Source organism: Pleurodeles waltl, chromosome 4_2, assembly GCF_031143425.1.
Source record: "Pleurodeles waltl isolate 20211129_DDA chromosome 4_2, aPleWal1.hap1.20221129, whole genome shotgun sequence".
In the NCBI taxonomy this organism is placed as follows: Eukaryota; Metazoa; Chordata; class Amphibia; order Caudata; family Salamandridae; genus Pleurodeles; species Pleurodeles waltl.
The window spans coordinates 504,724,211-504,742,828 of NC_090443.1; the positions used below are offsets into that span (position 1 = coordinate 504,724,211).

The 18,618-nt window shown below is 43.1% G+C and overlaps 1 protein-coding gene across 4 annotated transcripts in view; it reads right to left on the reverse strand.

The window, feature by feature from the left end:
* Positions 1 to 18,618, reverse strand: part of SUCO (SUN domain containing ossification factor) — a 481,248-nt gene that overhangs the window by 342,678 nt on the left and 119,952 nt on the right. For 2 of the 4 annotated variants that reach the window (XM_069231978.1, XM_069231976.1), the window contains exons 5-7: positions 9,584 to 9,724; positions 9,152 to 9,299; positions 7,265 to 7,391 (exon numbers count right to left, since the gene is read on the reverse strand). In XM_069231978.1, coding sequence (XP_069088079.1) covers positions 7,265 to 7,391; positions 9,152 to 9,299; positions 9,584 to 9,724 — 416 coding nt within the window. The remainder of the gene's footprint in view (positions 1 to 7,264; positions 7,392 to 9,151; positions 9,300 to 9,583; positions 9,725 to 18,618) is intronic. The other 2 variants (XM_069231977.1, XM_069231975.1) reach the window with 1 other exon arrangement.

Genomic DNA, 18,618 nt, shown 5'->3' on the forward strand with positions numbered 1-18,618 from the left:
TTATGAAATATTTACCAGAATGCTGTAACAGGCCGCTGCACAATGCTAGCTTTGTCCACTCTCACTTCGCTCTGCTGCAACAGACTCATGTATATTTAATAACAAGCTGGCGAGTAATGTGAATAATGGAACAACTTCCATCACTTTCACTCAGCACCTAAACCAAGGATGCCTGAAATAGTGGGCGCAATGCAATCTGGTATGTCACAGTACAGCTGTACCCAGTAACGGAAAGCTGCGGAAACAGACACTTCGGGAAACAAGACTAGAAAATCAGTGCACTGGCAAGGAAAAAAAAAAATCTTTGTGCGATATTGCTCAAAAGTGCCGCTGCAGGTGTACAAAATTCGCTGAAATGCATTCACGGTCAATAAGTTTACGTTTCTTTGCTATCTACGCCACTATTTCTTGCAGAACAATGTACCTGAGCTCTGTCTGCACTCTAGCCGCAATACAATTACACACGCGCCTTTAAATCGCCCCTATTCCTGTACAAAACCACGGGCTCGTCTTCCATTCCTACATAAAAAAGGACCCCAAAAGCCCTCAGTGAAGCACGACAATGTAATATAATTGCGCGTGTCCTCTTTACGCACTAGTCAAATTATTACAGGACTAACTGGGAGGAAAAACACGAATACAGAAATTCAGCATCTGGTCTTCAGAGTCAAATGCGTTTATCAGAGAACAGTGTGGAAAAAATTAAAATGTAGGCCTTGACGGACGCAACCTTAACGGTCTGTCAGCAGTCCGGCTTTCCCCGAGCCGGTGACGTTTAGAGGGAGCCCTCTTTTTTACAAAATGGAAGTTCAAAAAAAGAAAACAGAACACGTTGGTGTTCATGCGTGAGGAACCTCGAATGTTTAAAACGGAAACTAAATATGTAAAGTCCATATCTTTACTCTGGCTACCAAAGGGTTCCGTGGGCACTGCCTATGCCAGTTTGCAGAGCCTCTCTGCCTTACAGCCTTTAGGCACCAAGAAGACAACGCAAGCTTGGCCTGTTAAATAGCCATCTTTTGAAGAACGAGGGACCATTTAAATTATAAAATCGGGGTCAGAAATGGATGCGGTGTCTGATAAAAACTGTCCAAGACAGGGACGTGCACCAGAACAGTATCACCATATTAATGAGAAATTGGAGCTCAGTAAAAAGGGGCGGAGGGAGTAGGTGAAATCAGCATACTGTCTATGCATGCATTGCTGCATACTAGGCAGAAGCAGGGCGTGCGTGTCTTATGCTGTCATCACTAATGCGGCATTCAGGCAGGAACATTGTGCAGAAGCCCCAATTCAAGTCTTTCCCATTCAATAGTAGGCGTCTCTGCAAAGACTTTAAGCGAGAAGACGAGGAGCCTGATTTAGATTTCGGCGGAGGGGTTACTCGTCACATCAGTGACGGATTTCCCGTCTACCTAAACTGAAATCCCGTTGTTCAATACAAGATTTATTAATCGGCGGACTATCCGTCACCGTTGTGATGGAGTAACCCCTGGCCAAAATCTAAACCAGGACCTAAGTCTTCATGAAACAGACTGGCAAGTGAAAGCTGAATACACTTAACATACTACACTACATTTCTTGGTGCCAGGATACATGGCATTGACTCAAAAAAGTTACCCAAAGACGCAGTAACTCCAGCTTCTATGTTAAAACATTCAATCAATACGACCAAAAACCTTATGAAAGAAGAACAAAAACAATTGTACGAGCAAATCACTCTGCAAAATGGAAACTAGTGACCTGCACAGCCATATCAATGGTCAGTAAGAATGACCAGCAGATAACAGCGTTAGTAAAAGCAGCACAGTACATGTTTTTAAAGTTTTTTGTACTTTTTTGTAAAGTTTTTAAAGTAATTGTCTGTTACTTCATCAACAAAGCAGACAGGTTTCACAACAGGAGCGTTCAACACAAGTCTGCACATAGTGAAGAGTATATTGTTAGTGTTATGTAAACTGGCACCAGTCTTATTACAAGAGCATAAGAACATGCTTAAGAATATTCAAAAACACGTCAAAGAACCATCCTCACTTCAAGAAACTCACGTAGCCTCCTGTACATGCTAAGGTGCACAGGATTCAGAAATGACTAGGTCAAACACTGTCCGGTACGAACATGAATTACCCCATGTATCTTTAGGGCGTTGCGCTGTTTGGAAAAGGCCTCAGAAACAATCCACCTGCTCGCTGTACCCATTAAGTGATGCTAGAGGGCTGTGTATACTTCCATACAAAGGAGATGCAAGTGCATAAAATACTTGTTTTAGGAAGTAAAATGAGAATAATCATCTTAGATTCTCTGGCTAACCAAAGCACAGAAATCATTTCTATGTCTCCAAAAGCCATAGTTCAAAATACAGCCAGTACAGGCCAAGGACAGACCACGGGTGTGGAAGAAATCTCCCTCAGGAACATTAATTCTTGCAGATCAAGAAAGGGTACAAATGGTTGAAAGTTTTTCAAGATGGCCGGGGTAAGATAACTCGTGGCTGCCCATTTTGAAACTTATGTTGATGGAAACTGAAATAGAAAACTGCTCAAATATTTAAGTCCATTTCGATTCAGTAAATTCATTAAGTGCTTCGATTTCCCTCTGTGGCCTTATGGGCAAGCTTTTCTCACACTCCTGTATAATATTTTAAATATTGGACAATAAAGACGCCTCATCTCAGTCTGTAAGCAAACAGTGAAGCAGTTTATAAGTAGGTGGATCCTCAAGTATTTTATTTACCTTATTAGCTGTTTTTTAATAGTGGAAACCCGAGCCAGGATGTGTGAGCACAGATCAAAGTGAAGAACGATTATATCCATTTCCATACACTATGTAGGTGATCATTTGTATAGGGTGTAAGAGAGCACAAACAGTAATATGTAGTGACTATCTGCAAACAGTGTACATATTTACAGTGGCAGGTAGAGACCAAAGCGGTATATGTTAAGTGACAGTACGGGACAAGGTACACAACAAGTATTAGTAACATACTTTAAACTAGTTATGGTGCAACAGCCAAAGTTAACAGAATAAACAGGGATTGTGGGCCATACCCTGGAAGTTAAAGAAATCAGGGCCATCAGTACCACTTAGCCCAGGGGGAAGAGAAGGAAAGTGCTCTCTTTCTTGGCATGTTACCCCCATTTTCTGTCTGTTGTCAGTGTGTTTGACTGTGTTCACGGGGATCCTGCTAACCAGGACCCCAGTGATTATGCTCTCTCCCCTAAATATGGTTGCTACTAAACTTTTCTTCCCACAATTGGCATACTGTTCCCTCCATGTAAGTCCCTAGTACATGGTATTGGGCTTCCAGGGGATCCCGGTGGGCTTCAACAGGATTCTGCCACTCATACGGAGCCCATGCAAAGGGTTCTGCAGGCCTGCCATTGCAGCCTGCATGAAACAGGTGCATGCACCCGTTTTCACTACAGGTCACTACACCAGTTCACTATAAGTCAACCCTATGATAGGCCCTCTCAGCCCAGAGGGAAGGGTGCAGGTACCTTTGTGTGAGGGCACCCCTGCACTAGCAGAGGTGCCCCCACAAACTCCAGATCCATTTTCCTGGACTTTGTGAGAGCGGGGACGCCATTTTACGCGTGTACTGAACATAGGTCACTACCTATTGTCCAGCTACATAATGATAACTCCGAACCTGGGCATGTTTGGTATCAAACACGTCGGAATAATACCCCAATACTGTGGCAAGTATTGGAAGTATGATTCCATGCACTCTGGGGGCTCCATAGAGGACTTCCAGCATTGCTACCACCAGTCTTACAGGGTTTTCCAGGCAGACCAGCTGCTGCCACCCATCAGACAGGTTTCTGCCCTCCTGCTGCTTGATTTGATCAAGCCCGGGAATGCAGAACAAAGGATTTCCTTGGGAAGAGGGAGGTAACACCCTCTCCCTTTGAAAATAGGTGTGACTGGCTTGGGAGGGGTAGCGTCCCCAAGCCACTGGTTTGCTTTGAAGGGCACATTTGGCCCCCTCCGTGCATAAACTGGTCTACACCGGTTCAGGGATCCTCAGTTCCTGCTCTGACACGAAAGTGGACCATGGAAAGTGGAGTGACCAGTCCCCTCGTCATCACCACGCCTTGGGGGGTGCCCAGAGATCCTCCAGAGTGTCCCTGGGTTTTGTCATCTTGTTTCCAAGGTTGGCAGGGAACTCTGGGAGCAAATGAGTGGCCAGGCAGGTGACATCAGAGCCCCTTCCTGATAGGTGCTTACCTGGTTAGGTGGCAAATCCCCCTTTCAGAGCTATTTAGGGTTTCTCTCTTGGGTGGGTCCTCAGATTTGACTTGCAAGGTTCCAGCAGGACTCCTCTGCAACCTTCACTTCGACTTCTGGCCTCCGGAACTGTGACTGGAACCTCCATGACCCGACAAGCTGCTTCCAAGAAGAAAAGACTCTTCAGCAACATTGTTTCCAAGGCTCCTGCCAGCTTTGCAACACTTTCCTCTCCGTGCATCCTCAGAAGACTGCAACTCTTCAGCCTGCACAAGAAGAAGAAGGAATCTCCCTTGGAGTGAAGGAGTCAATCCAATGCAATCGCAGGCACCTACAACAAGCGACGACCGGCTGCGTGAATTCTTGCCTGCTGAGCTGCGTGGATCCTGCATCACAGGTGGTGGTCCGGAGTAGTCCTTTCGGTCCTCTCTGCCAGCTATCCAACTTTGGTGGAGGTAAGCCTTTGCCTTCCCACGCAGAACATTACCCCCCACCCCCCCCTGCACTGCATCTCTTGCAGCTGCCAAGGTTTGTTTGCATCTCCTTCAAGGGTCTTCAGGCAACATGTACCTCCAGCCCCCAGCACTCCATCCTGCAAAGCACAGCCTCTTGCGTGGTTCTCCTGCAGTGTGGGATCCTCTTTTGTAGTGCTGTGTGGGCTCCTTCTGCAACCCGTGTCCCCGTCCTGTGGGACTCCTGTGGGTGCTCCCTCTGCTCCTGTGGACTCGCTGCGACGCTGAGGGTCCCCTCTGATTCCTCCTCCTAGGGTGAGTCCTCCTGAGCCTTGCTGGTCCCCGGCAGCACCTCTTTTCCACTAACAGCAAATTTGCCTTTGCCAAGGCTTGTTGGTGGAAATCCAGCACCGACACCAGTCTGCAATCTTCCTTCCGGCGTGGGACATATTCTGCATCCATCAAGAACTCTTCATCAGCTCCAGGGCTGCAATGCTGACCTGTTCTTCATCACAGTCTACCCACTCCTGCATCCACAGTTGGGTGGGTAGTACCGCCTACTCCTCCTGGACTCCACTGTGACTCTTGGACTGGGTCCCCTTTCTCCACAGGTCTTCTTTCTTCAGGAATCCACCGCTGGTTTTCTTGTTGTCTTCTCTGGGTGTCTTCTTTTTCTTCTTTTTGGGTGGTTTGGGGAATATCTAGTGTTTTACAACTGCATTCCTGGTTGCTGGGGGGGTACTGTGTTACTTACCTCTGTGGTTTTCTATTACTCCATGCTCCCCTCTACACAGTTTACTTACATAGGTGGGGGTACCTTGTTCGCATTCCATTTTTTTTGTATATGGTTTGTGCTCCGTCTAGGGTCAATATTGGTTATTGCTATTTCTAACTTTTCTATGCATGTTTCTGAATACCAGTGTATATATTTAGTGCATTACTTACCTCCTAAGAGTGGGTCATCTGTCTAGTATTTTGTGGTGATTTGTTCCAAAAATAAAGTATCTTTATTTTTGTACAACTGAGTGTTTTCTTTCATGTGTGTAAGTGCTGTGTGACTGCAGTGGTATTGCATGACCATTGCAGGTCTCCTTGATAAGTCTTGGCAGTTCATCCATAGCTACCTCTAGAGAGCCCGGCTTTTAGACACTGCCTACACTTCATTAAGAGCGGATACCTGGACCTGGTATAAGGTACCATAGGTACCCACCACACACCAGGCCAGCTTCCTACAGGAAGGTTAGTGAAATGCCACAAGAGCTGCTCAAGATTCTCCAGAGTCCTTACAGTTTTCCCTGCAAAGACATCTTTCATAGTAGTCAAACCCCTTGCAAGCCAAAACACAGCATTCCCTGAATCCCGGATAATGCTACCAGATGAGTGATAGGCAGATCAGGACTATAAGGAGCAAGGAGTGAGGCAACACTATGATAAAGGTCTTCAGTAGTGGAGGACAGAGAGGAACGCTCTCGAAAGAGCTTAAGGTTGTTGGTATCTGGTGTAAAACTAATACAGCTGATTTTAAATTCACCACTAAAATTACACCGGAATAGTGTAGTACTAGGATATAATTTTTGTCTATAGCAAGCAATGTCTTTAATTTTAAATATAAGAAGTACTATGATGTATAGTGGTAAGTGGAAATCTCTTGTGTGTTCCCCTAAGAAAACTAATTGTAGCATGTAGATGTCATTTTCACAACGCATTTTGTTCTTAGTGAGGATTTTTAAGCACGCCTACTTGTCTTTCTCCTGGTTTTCACTGCTGAAACCATAGTTTTCAGAAGTATCCCCAGTGCCCTATTAAGTACAAAACAAATATTGGCCAGCAACTATGTGCCGGCAGAGAACAAGCTGGAGCTTTATGCACGGCTTTTAAGCAAGATCGTTGGCACAGGGTTCGTATTTTTGATTTATAAGTAGAACTGAACAGCTCTGAGCAATCCGGAGTATTTATGGGTAGCTCTGTGAGGGATTCCAGGAAACCATCAACACATATCTGTTCTGGTGGGATGGAAATGTGCACTACAGGACAGAGGCTTGATTCAAACGAAGAGTGAGTAGGGTAGGTGTAAAAGAAGGTCACTATGTTAGTTGATTCTGTAGATATGTACAATCTTCTGTTCTCTGTCTTCAAAGTAGTCTCTGAGCACCATCTAGGCTGAAAGTCACGAAAAACGAATTAAATCAGTCAACTCCAGCTGAAGAAGTGGGCCTATAACTGAGATATCCTGTTGAAACTTTGACGATACAACCCAACTAGATTTGTACACATCTAACTACCCGACGGGCATTAAGTAAACACTATGTGCATGCCGTGCCTCCTATGATGGTGTTAACACAACTTTTGTTAAACTTCTAAACCAGACTGCCTAATAAGCAGGTCTAAAGTTAGCTAACAGAGCATTTACTCAAAGGCCCATGTCAGCTAGGGGAATGAAGATGTTTATGTTAAGTAGAAAAAAAGAAAAGAATTGACACTGGGGCACACAGTGAATTTGAGGCATTCATGGTACTAGAACGAGTTCCTCTGCATTGTACCTAACAAGATCATTAAACCCATAACCAAACCTTATAGGTACTCACTCTTCTCTTTCTCCACTTCCAAAACCTGTTTTTTCCATTCATCAAATGTTGGAATGTCGCCAGGATCCTTTGAGTTTCCTACTGCAGTTGGTTCAAGGTCCCCTGATTTTTTGGGGTCCGATGTCTGCTACAAAAGAAAGGGTTGTAACTTTAAGAAGACCAGAGCACATGGGTTAAAGCATAACAATCCAAGCACACAGAAAATCAGAAAAAAAATTGAATCCAATTAAGAGCAAGCGCAGTGAACAGAGCATACTGGACTATGCCAAGAGATCTGTAAATCCCAACACGACCATACTCGTATGATGCAGGGTAGACCACAGATTTCTTTAGAACGCATGATATCTCAAAGACCCCTGCAGACAGCAGGATTTAAAGCAGTGCTCGAGAGTTAAATGAGTTCACTTCAAAACTGGAAATTGCTCTGTATGTGGAAGAATTGCAAACACACACCAAGCATAGTTTCCAGCAAAATACAACACGTGCAAATATTTACACAGCAACTGGCTTAACTCAGTATTTCATATCTCCAATAAAATACCATACACACCCTCATGACGCTACAGCATTTATGTCCATTTGACACTAGTCCTGCTCCTCCTCCCAATGTTTCACTTAACAAAACACTAAAACAGGAGAACACAAATTGAGACCAGTGCGACTCGAAAACAAGGGAAAGTCTCTGTAGACTAACATTCTTTCAGCCAAATTCAAGACTACACCTCTGCCAAGAAGGAGGCAGAACGGCTTAATCTCGACTCCTTTAACGATCACGTCTCAGAAAAGATTGGTAACAAAATCTATGTCAAATTTACTAGTCTGCTTACGGTTTGTGTAATGTAAAGTAGTTCAAAAACAGACACAACGTTTGAAAAGACAGCATCGGCAGCCAGATTTGTGAAAAAAAGCTCTGTGGTGGCAATTCAATCATAGTACATATGTTAAGAAGCCCTTTTCTATGTTGCTAGGAAGGGTTGAAGCCAGTGGATTAACACTCACTACATTAATCGCCAAATCATTATTAATGATGTAGGTTGTTGATCCTTTTTTCAGGAAATGACTAAAGTTGCATGATAAAATATGGCCAAATTGTATATTATAAGCAATCCCTCTCCCGTTTTACACTTCTTTAAACAGGTTTGTTCCGTGTAGGCAGAATCTTCGATCTTGTTTATTGTTTTTTTTTTTTTTTTTGTGTGGCACAAAGCCTACAATGAAATCACAAACCGTAACAGCAGCAGTAAAGTTGCCATGATTACATTTCAAACTTTGGCCTGGGATAATCCACTAAACACTTCGTTTTGATAGTTATCGATTTTTGGAAGTCACCTGGAATTCTCTTTAAGGACCACCTATAATTAAATGGTAAGAGTATTGCAGCCCGAGAGCAAAACCACCTTTAAAATAATTTTGTTGGCCAGTTAAATCACTATATACATTTAACACTATTAATTGTTCAGCTGGCACAGTGACAAAAGCTTTCCTGAGACTGATAAGCAGAAAATAACTAGTATCAACAGAACTGGAAGTGAGCATGGCATTCCTGAGGCAAAGGCAGAAATATTCGACAATCATAGGGTCCCATATTACCTTTATGTTCAAATGATTTGGGAATGGGTTAACTAAACAGCCCTCATTGCTTGTTTGTATATATAGTGTATATGAATATGTACAGTGTTATTTTTGTTTTAGCCTTTTTGCGTGTCGAGATGGGGTATGACTCACGAAAAGTGAAGTCTTGAGTGGGTTGTGATGTCTCTGCCCTCATGTCGATACCATAGCCCATCCCTGCTGGTCCTCCCCACAATATAGGTACCTTTGATCACACAGGGTACCTTCAAAGCTGTCTCAATCCTGAACGGAGGACACTCTTGCACTTATACATACCTCTTTTTTTATGCGCTCTGAGGCATTTGATGCCAACTTCTGCTTGCTGGACCCAGTTTCGGCCACAGGAATATTGATGTCAAGGTCAGATTTTGTGATCTTAATTTTGCCATGTGAGGATGAGATGTTTTCTATTGGTTGATCCAAACTACAAATAAATCCAGAAACATTTAGTTCAAGGATATGCCTCGAAGAAAAACCACAGAGGATATCACGTAGCAAGAGTAATTTAGAGAATGTTTGCATGCATTTCACATATAACCATATATACACATGTGCATGTAGGCCCAAACATGCATAAAGGCAGAGACTGAAGCAAGCAGAACATGGGAGGCCAAGACTGCAGAAGCCAATGTTACCTTTGAAATTTACTGCTGTAAAGATAGACTGAATGGAATTAATTTTCAGTCGAGAAGCCTACTTTCAACTCACCTTTCTGTTGGACTGACAAAGGAGGAAGGACCACTCCGTGGGTCAGTCTCAACTGCCTCCCCAGTGTCACAGTCAGGATCTGACTGCTCAGCTTCATTGGAGTTGACTATAGGGTGATCAGCACTGGAATTTTCTATTACACTGAAGGGAAAAAAAGAACCCGCCTAATTACCCCGGCATTTGAAGAAGGAAACACCACCAATTATAGAAGACAAATGAGCAAAATATTTTCAAAGGTAGTCATAGAATGTACGACAGCCATTGTATGGGGGTTATTGTAAACACCTAAAATAGGTAACCGTGTTAAAGACTCAAGAAGGGGCCTCCAATTTATATTTAACCAACTTTGGGTGTCCTAAATGAAGAATGATTCATACACACTAACGCCGATCCCATTACTAGACATCATGAAACGTACAGAAGAAGGTATTCTGAAGTATTCTTCAGATATTACTCACCTATAACACTAGATAGCAGATTGATGTACCTTCTATAGAGCACCATCTATCTGTGTGGGTGTTAAGATGCATACAGAACCAGGTAAAGTATATTTAACTTTCCCCTTAATCATCATCGCTTATGGCACAAAGACTGCGCAAAGTCCCATAAATAGGCACCCCAATAGCTTGGCTTAGGTAAACAAAGGCAAGCCTGGCCAATCCAGGCTTTTACCAGGACTTACCAGATAACATAAGTACAATTAGGGAAATGGTTCCTGAATACAAACGGTGGCCTTCCAGATCTGTAGGAGAGGCTGATGCCTGCGGGTATCAGCAAATTATCTGAAAGACTGTCCTCGCATTGACAGACCCATTACTCAGTAAGTGAAAAACATGATTAACTTTCTATCTTGAGATGGATACAGTTTATCAATATCTAAGAGTTCAAACCAATACCTACAATTTTGGAAGGTTCCTATGCACCTTACAATGTAAGCTGTTCAGACACCAACCTTTTGGTGCACCCATTTGCGATGTAAACATTAAAGCATGGGAAAGAAATCAGGTCGGATCGCAGGTTGATGCAGAAAGGCTGACTCTCGCCAACATTTCTGACAGCGGAAAGAACACGGATGTGAAATCGGAAACACTACATTCTACTGACACCAGGCTGCTGCACAAGCCGAACGGCTTTCATCACCAGCGATATATCACACTTCTTTTTTTAAAAAAAACGCTAAACTACAGAGAATGTAAAGATTTTCCATGTAAGGAAAAGTTGCTTACCTGTAATCTTTGCTCTCTTCCAGGGGAATTATCATTAAAGTCTTAAGCACTGACTAATCCCACTCAGGCGTGGGGTACCGAGCACTTTATTTATATTATATATATTTTCACTAAAAAAAAAAGAAAGGTTGCAGGGACGTTAAAAGTTAGGTTCAGATCTTACACACACAAAACCATAGAAATTCAGTTATTAGATTTATTTCAAGTAACTATAACTCGTGCCCTAAGGTAACTACAACTCACACCATTGCCATGGACACAGTTTCCTCATCAATACTTTTACTGTAAATGTTACAGTGATATTATTAATGATGTCATGAGTGATGTAATATCTGTGGTAATTAGAAGTGCATGGCGAGGGTACAGGTTATAGCTACCTTAGGGCACAAGTTGTAGTTACCCGACATAACTAACTAGAACAGTTGAATTTCTATGGTTTTGTGTGTGTGAAATTTGAACCTAACCATAACATCCCTGTAACCTTATGTTTTTTAGTGAATTTTAAAGGTTGTTTTTTTAATTTCACAACTATAAAATCCAGTAACCATTGGATTTTTAAGCAAATGGCTAAGTTTTTTTTTTTTTTTAACGTTAAGTAAGAAGCCCTTCACAATGCACAGTGCGGGCGGTTGGCCGCAGGGCCTGGCCTGGCAATGTGCTGTTATCGGCCAAGCAGGCTGCTCCTGCCCCCCTGCCTCCTTGCCATCCATTGTCCAAGTCCATGCCTCTGCTCCCTCATTAGAGCCCAGAGTGGCTGCTGGTCTGCCACTGGCTTTCCTGTCTGCTCTGAATAGTTAGTCCATGCACCAACCCCCTCCCTCCTGCCTTACATGGTCCGATGTGCTGCCACTGTCCCCCTCACTTCCTGGACTTCATGGACCGTTATGCTGCAACTTTCCCTCCTGTCCGTCCAGTATGGACAGCATGGTGCCCTTGCCTCTTTCCCCTTGGCTATCTGTAGTCCATGTGCATGGTGTCCACTTCCTATAGCTTTCCATGGCACATTGTCCTACACAGGTGTCCCGCTTGCCTGTGTGGCATACTGTATTGCTGCAACCCCCGACACCTGCCCTGTAAGGTCAGTTTGGTGCCCCTGCCCATCTCCCTCCTGGCCTCTGTTATCTGACTCCATGTCTCTACCCCATTCCTCCTGCCTTCTCTGATGCAATGCCCCATACTTGCCAACACTTGCCCTTTTGGGCTTAAAAACATCTAGTCTCCTGCACAAATTCGGTCTGTTGGCATTTATAGTTGTAGTGCATCTTCCTTCTTCCCTCAATGGTCTGCCACTGCCTCTCTTGCCTGTCCTGCATGGTTGGTTTGTTGCCCCTGCACTATTTTCCCCTGCCCTATATGATCTATTGTGCTGACTCTGCCCCTCCTGCCTGCCCAGCATGGTCAGCTTGTTTCCTCTACACCCTCCTCCCTGCCCTCCATTATCAGAGTGTGTGCACCTGACTTCTGCCCCCCCCCCCCCCACAGTATTCTAAAGAACAATTACAAACGCGTGGCACACTCCTACTTCATCTTGATGTAACCAAAACTGTAATACATAAAGCATTTCCTTTAGAAATTATAAAAATGAGAGGGTCTTATTCCCATATAAATTATGGTTAGTGCAGTAAAAAACCTAAATGAGAACATATTTTCTGAGTTCGCAAAGAACAACAAAGCACGTTCAAATCATTTCCTAACTGTTTTTTTTTATCCAGTCGATCACTTGATTATTTGTTACACCTAGGGGTTCATGTAAAGCATTCGAATACCTTCGGGTCAAGTCTGCGCTATATAAACCTGCAGAAAAAAAAGAAAAATGTGTTTTGCACACTTCTGTCATTGGGCTATACGTGGGCTACATTTGGGTGATATCTGTGCTCGAGTTTGGCTTTTGTTTCTCTGGTGGCCCTCTTGGGAGACTTATGTGTTATGAAGTTACCCAATTTCCTCAACACTACCGTATCCTCAGTAGAAAATGCTTTCATTTTTCCACTTCGAGTCTATCAAGAGGTTGTTCAGATGTGCCACACTTCTGGCATAAACTCAGAATGTTGGCACTCTAAATCACCTTAAAATACACCACAATTCCTAAAATGAGTATGGTACCATCAACAAATGATTTATATGGTAACTAAAATTTGTAGCATCTTTGAATAGTGCAGAGGACACAAAATGTCACAGTTCTCAGGCATTCACAAGAAATCACTTTTTTTTTTAAGTCCCAGATTCCACATTTAACATTATCACTCTGATAGTGCGACTTCCACTTCTTCACGAAAACCCGTTTTAAAACTACTTTGAAAGCATTCCATGTGTGTGGTGTGCATTATACTCCAAAACTATACAAGCACTGCCCTGAATTGTCAACCCCTAGTAAATCAGCCTCACTCTCCCCACAAATATACCAATTGTTTGCACGTTTACTTCATGCCCATCAGACAAATCACTAACTTCCTCCCACAAGTCGTTTTTATATAAACTTGACCAAAATGTTACAACAATACCTACCTTGCAAAAAAGTGCACTTCCATTACTAATTCAAATCATCTTTAGAACAGGGTGTATCATTATGTATGTCTAGCAGTCCCCACTCCCTTACTGCAGATTATTGTACATACGACCTCAGAGCCTAACGAATGCAAAGGGGCTGGGCTGGAATTGTTACTCAGTGGAGATGAAGGTGCCACCCCACTCTTCGTCTGGCAGCCCATGCCACTGGGGGGGGAGAAGGTTGTCGAGTCACATCCCCAGGAAGGTTTTTAGCATGGGTGGGGAGATTAAGCAGTGGCAATGGAATAGTAACCACCTTTCTCCCAAAAGGCAGTGCGATTCTCTTTTCAGTACATGAACGGCTCCTCTGTTTTTCCCCGAGTCTTTGGCCACCACGGCATAGGACAAACGTTTCATAACACCATCAAAAACCTAGTTCTTCCATGCTCATTGCAGCGGTTAGGGCAGCTTGGTTACCCTGCCTCTCTTTTCAATGATGTACAAATCATGACAAGAAAGACATAATAAACGCATCGTGCCAATAACTCAATACCTCAGTTGGCTTAAATACGTTTAAAGCCCTTTCAGGTATCCTGTAAACCCCATTGTAAAATGTTCTTTCTAGTTAAGCAGGGAAATACAATTGCAGTAACAGTACATTGCTGGCACCTGGTGGAGAAATGTTAGTAACTATCCGGTCCCACTTAAAATCCAGACTTCACTTCAGTGGGTTTTTAACTGATGAAAAATCGATTACAACCAGAAAGGCTCTGTGTGTCATGCACATGTTTCTTATAGATCAAAATAAAGGCTTAGACACTCTTTCTGACTAGGGGTCCATTTCCTTACTACTTCTTTTTACTCCCCGCCGTTAGTGTTCGAAAAATCATTACCGGACATTACACCATTAAAGTGCGGATACAAGGTGGAAATTCAAATGGAAATGCAAATGTGAAACCGTGAGCTCCTATCAGTTACAATTCCATTTATAGCTAACAAAAGCTACTCTATATGCTGGAAGCCCAAGCACCAAAGTCACATGTTCTAACCCCCCTCAGTCACCTCGGTGAAAAGTCAGCACACAAACATATCAACATTGACAAAGTATCACATGCATGCAGATCAACACACAAGGGGCAATGCAGGGTAACGCTGGTCGGCTAACCTTGCTATTCTGCAAGAAAATGATATCAACAGACTTCAGGTGGTGCTCTGCAATACGTTACCCAAGGAGAAATAATGCAGGATTTCCTAGTGTAGCCTCTGTCCCCAAAAAACAGTGTATTTAAACCATTACTGTAATAGATATTTTAAAAAGGAAGAGAGAAAACTGCATGTCATACTGTGCCACTTGGTGTTGGCTGGCTGGGGCGTATGAGTTGAGGAGCTTACCCACATCGTTCCTCATTATAGGGGTCTACTTCGACTAAAAAAACTTTAAAGCTACAAAATGAATAGCATGCTTTAGAGGATCACTAGAGTGTCCGCTGAAGAGAAAGAATGTGCCTTATTTTTAAAGTACGCCATTGCCGAGTTATATTTATAACAGCTGGCTTTGAAGAAAATATCCCTTTTCAGATGTTTGAGAGCCCATGGACATTTAATTCAAATGTTAGAAACGTTACTTTACCAACAGCACACAAAAGTCCAAGCAGACTGAATAAAGTGCTCAACTGGCTTCGAAGCTACAGAACTATTAAGGTGCCAGCAGAAACAAGGGCACTAGAGTCCATGATGTACACAAGATGGTGAATGTAGAAGACTTAGGGTGTCTGCCACACCAACAGTACGTATTTTATTTAAGCACTGTCTAATTCATGCATACAATACGGTTAAGTGCATATTTATCTGCAAATCCTTAATCAACCCGAACATGCTTGTCATTTGAGCCTACGGGTCCCTGGGCAGAAAAGGTCAGAAAAATTATACGGTCGTTTTATTATTTCCTCATAGATAAGCAACTAAGACGGAGACTCCGGTTTCGGTAATCGGTTGAACTTCAACGAGCACACGTGCGTCAGAACACTGTCTGGCGATGTTTTTTGCCAGAACTAACGCACATCTGGCTGCGGCGCTAAGCGTTTGATACTTTTTTAAATATGTTTTTTAAGATTTTTTTTTTAACATCAAATAAAACATAAGCCACCCTCAGATCTGCGAGTTAAAGGCTATCTACAGACGCGTGACGCTCCAGTCCCATAGGCGAGTTAATATACAGTAGTTTAGGAAAATCAAAGTACAAAAACCTTGCATGGTAACATGGACAAGGGAGAGTCCATAGTTCCAACGAAATATCCAGTGGAGACTCTCAACAAGTGTACATTTGACATATTAATGGATGAAGTAAATCAGTTTTCATTCAACAGGATCCACACCTTGAAATTATGCGGGCAGCCAGCACGTGGTATCCCATGCTTCCAGAAGTCATACCCTATTTCATAATGGAGCACTAGTTACACATTTCGGTGTAGTATCACTTCCCTGCAAGCGTGCAGTACCTCCCCTCGCAATCACTAGCCCTGTATTACACAGACGTTTCTTAGATTTTTGGAAAACTACTACTGTAAATACCAAAATACGTTATTTTAGGATAAAGCTTCATCACGGTTTCAGTGACAACGGACTGATGTAACCTCAGCTCCTCCAATGGTACGAAAGAATTTAGCAACCTCACAGCCCTTCAGGGATATCATTGTCAGTCCTAACAAATCTACACAGGTGGGTGCGTGTACAATATATGCAGGAGAAGACCTTCAGCTGAACTTGTTTATATCTCAGTCTATTGCCACTGCCCAGTGCTTAATCTGTGCTTGTTGTGTCCGGTGCTTAGCACCGGCACTTATTTTTGAGGGCCGGGGCTTATTCTTCTGCCTCAAGCATTTGCTACGAGCAAAAGACACATATGAGAAAGACGGAAGAAGGGAAACACGAAAAAGCGTCACAATGGGAGAACGCAGAAAGCTGCAAGAATTAGCGGAAGGGGCAGGGAGTGGCCTTATATGGATTGAAGGGGCCAGAGATGACTTCGGGATTACGCTGCCTCAGTATTCCGTGCTCGCACATTTAATTGCAGCAGCCGCGTGTTTATGGGGAGGGCTTTGGGCACCGGCACGTTTTTATTTACAATTAAGCACTCGGATCAATCAATCAATAATTTAACCGGTGAAAATACAGGCCACAGAAGTGGTTGCCATCATCAAAACATATATAAATAAGAGGCGAGATAAATAATAAAAATCAAGTTAAAAATATACGTGCATTAAGGAACAATTAAGACAACATTTTAGCCGGACACTTTTGCCCTAAGAAGCCTCAGTGATTAAAAAAAACAAAAAAACATTACAAATAATCTGACAAAGCTTAACACTTTTCTCGGTTCACTCGCCCAAACTTGTTTCAACTTGTTGAGGTTAAAAGCGGGTTTATTATCCAGTGTCTGACATATGACAAATCTTGACATCTTGAGAGTTTAACCAATATTCCATTCTCCAGAAGCAAACCATTTTAAACATAATTGATCTTTATTTTGTGCCTCAGCATGTTTCATTTGTACATTCATATAAACTCAGAGCCTCACAAAGGCATATTGATAACTCAAATCTTCTAAAGACATGTACAATCCTGTCTGGCCTACAAACGTCTGCCACTTTGGAGATCCTCATCAGGTTCTGTTGCCTAACTCACTCTCCCACAGAGGCGTCTCCTTTGCAATAAACCCATTCCATTCCATTCTGTCTTCGCTGTAGAAGCTTGCTTTACCTTTATCAACGACTCCCACTTTACCCTGCAAAGCCTAGGTGGCCATCTAGCATAAATCCAACATATCCCTTCCAGCCATGGTTTAGAGGTCAGTAATCAATGACTGTTCCTGCAACACAGAGTCTGGAAGTGGGAGTAATATTTACGCACGCATAGCAGAGCTAGTCTATCGTCTGGCTAAGTTTTGTGAACGATATCCTGGACAGTAAAGTAGGGAAAGGCCAACAGGAACTATACATACTACTCTAGCTGCACGAAAGAGCCTCTGCTAGTGAAAAGCGGAGAGAAAGACTTGGCATAGGCAGTGTAGCCCACTGGGTTCAGTAATGGTGAGAAATCTCAAGAAGGGATACTGGAGGCCATTCTGTAAGGGGAAAATTGAGGCCTACGGTGCCACAGGGAGACAGCCTGAGAGCTGGGGTCAGACTCTTCTTCTGTTCCCTAAAGTTTTAAATATACCAAGGGGCTAAAGGGATAGAACTGTAGCCTGAAGACCTGCACTGTCCCATAAGAAAGGAATACGTGTGAGAGGATAAGCTACATCCCGAAGCCTGGGAAACCAGGCAAGAAGAACTAATTGACCCCTTCCTCAAAAGCAACAAACTGATGTGAGCCACAGAACCATCAGAGGTTGTAGCAGCAAAAACCTCACCTTACAACCTCACGAAGGAAGACAGCTAAAAGTCAGCTTTGATAGGACCCTGATGAAAGAGTTAACAAAGAGAGCTAATCTGGGGAGAGATAATGCTGAGGTAAATACAGATATGCAGGTCTTGAACCAAAGGCAATGGGAGTTTGAAAAGTGGCTGGAAACAGCTCAAAGCAGCTCAAATGCGCTCTTACTGCACAGATGGAAACAAAACACACAGCACTACTGAAAAAGTGTGACGATTTGAAAAAACAGCTACGAAAAGAGGGTCCTCTTTTCTTAGCATTTTTACGGTTTAGATTACAGATGTCTAAGCTTCAGAGGGGTTATTGGGTTGCCCATCTTACCTTATATAGATTTGGAAAACAGGCCTGCAAGGGCAACATATAAATTAGTAATTTGAAAGAGAAAACAAAGGGGGAAAAGATTTACTGGTGTAACACTAGGTACCTTGAAAACAAAAACGTCAATATGAATAGAGAGCACACACATTAGGTAATCCCTACCTTGAGCCTGGACAGAGGCTGAGAGTCAAAGCGGATTGTCAGACCGTAGACTAAAAGAGGAGATAGTGACCCACGCTAGGAAGCTAACCTGTTTCGACACAGACGAGAGTCAGGTAAAGCTATTCTAAGATATTTTGGCAACAACTCTACAGGAGTACAGTTCTCAAGGCAAGAGCAAAAAGTGATAAATAGAGACCTAGAGAAAAGCGTGTGTGTGCTGAGCACATTGAAGGGTGAAGCCGAAGCTGCTGCACCTAAAGCCACGCTGAGCGTGCATAGCTCTGGGAGGAGCACAGCCTAGAGTGGACACTGCCCTAGCCATGAAAGGGAAAGAGTTGTGAGACACTAAAGAACCAGGCATGACTGAAATATGAGACAGCAACCTGAATAATCTGAGAATGTACCCCA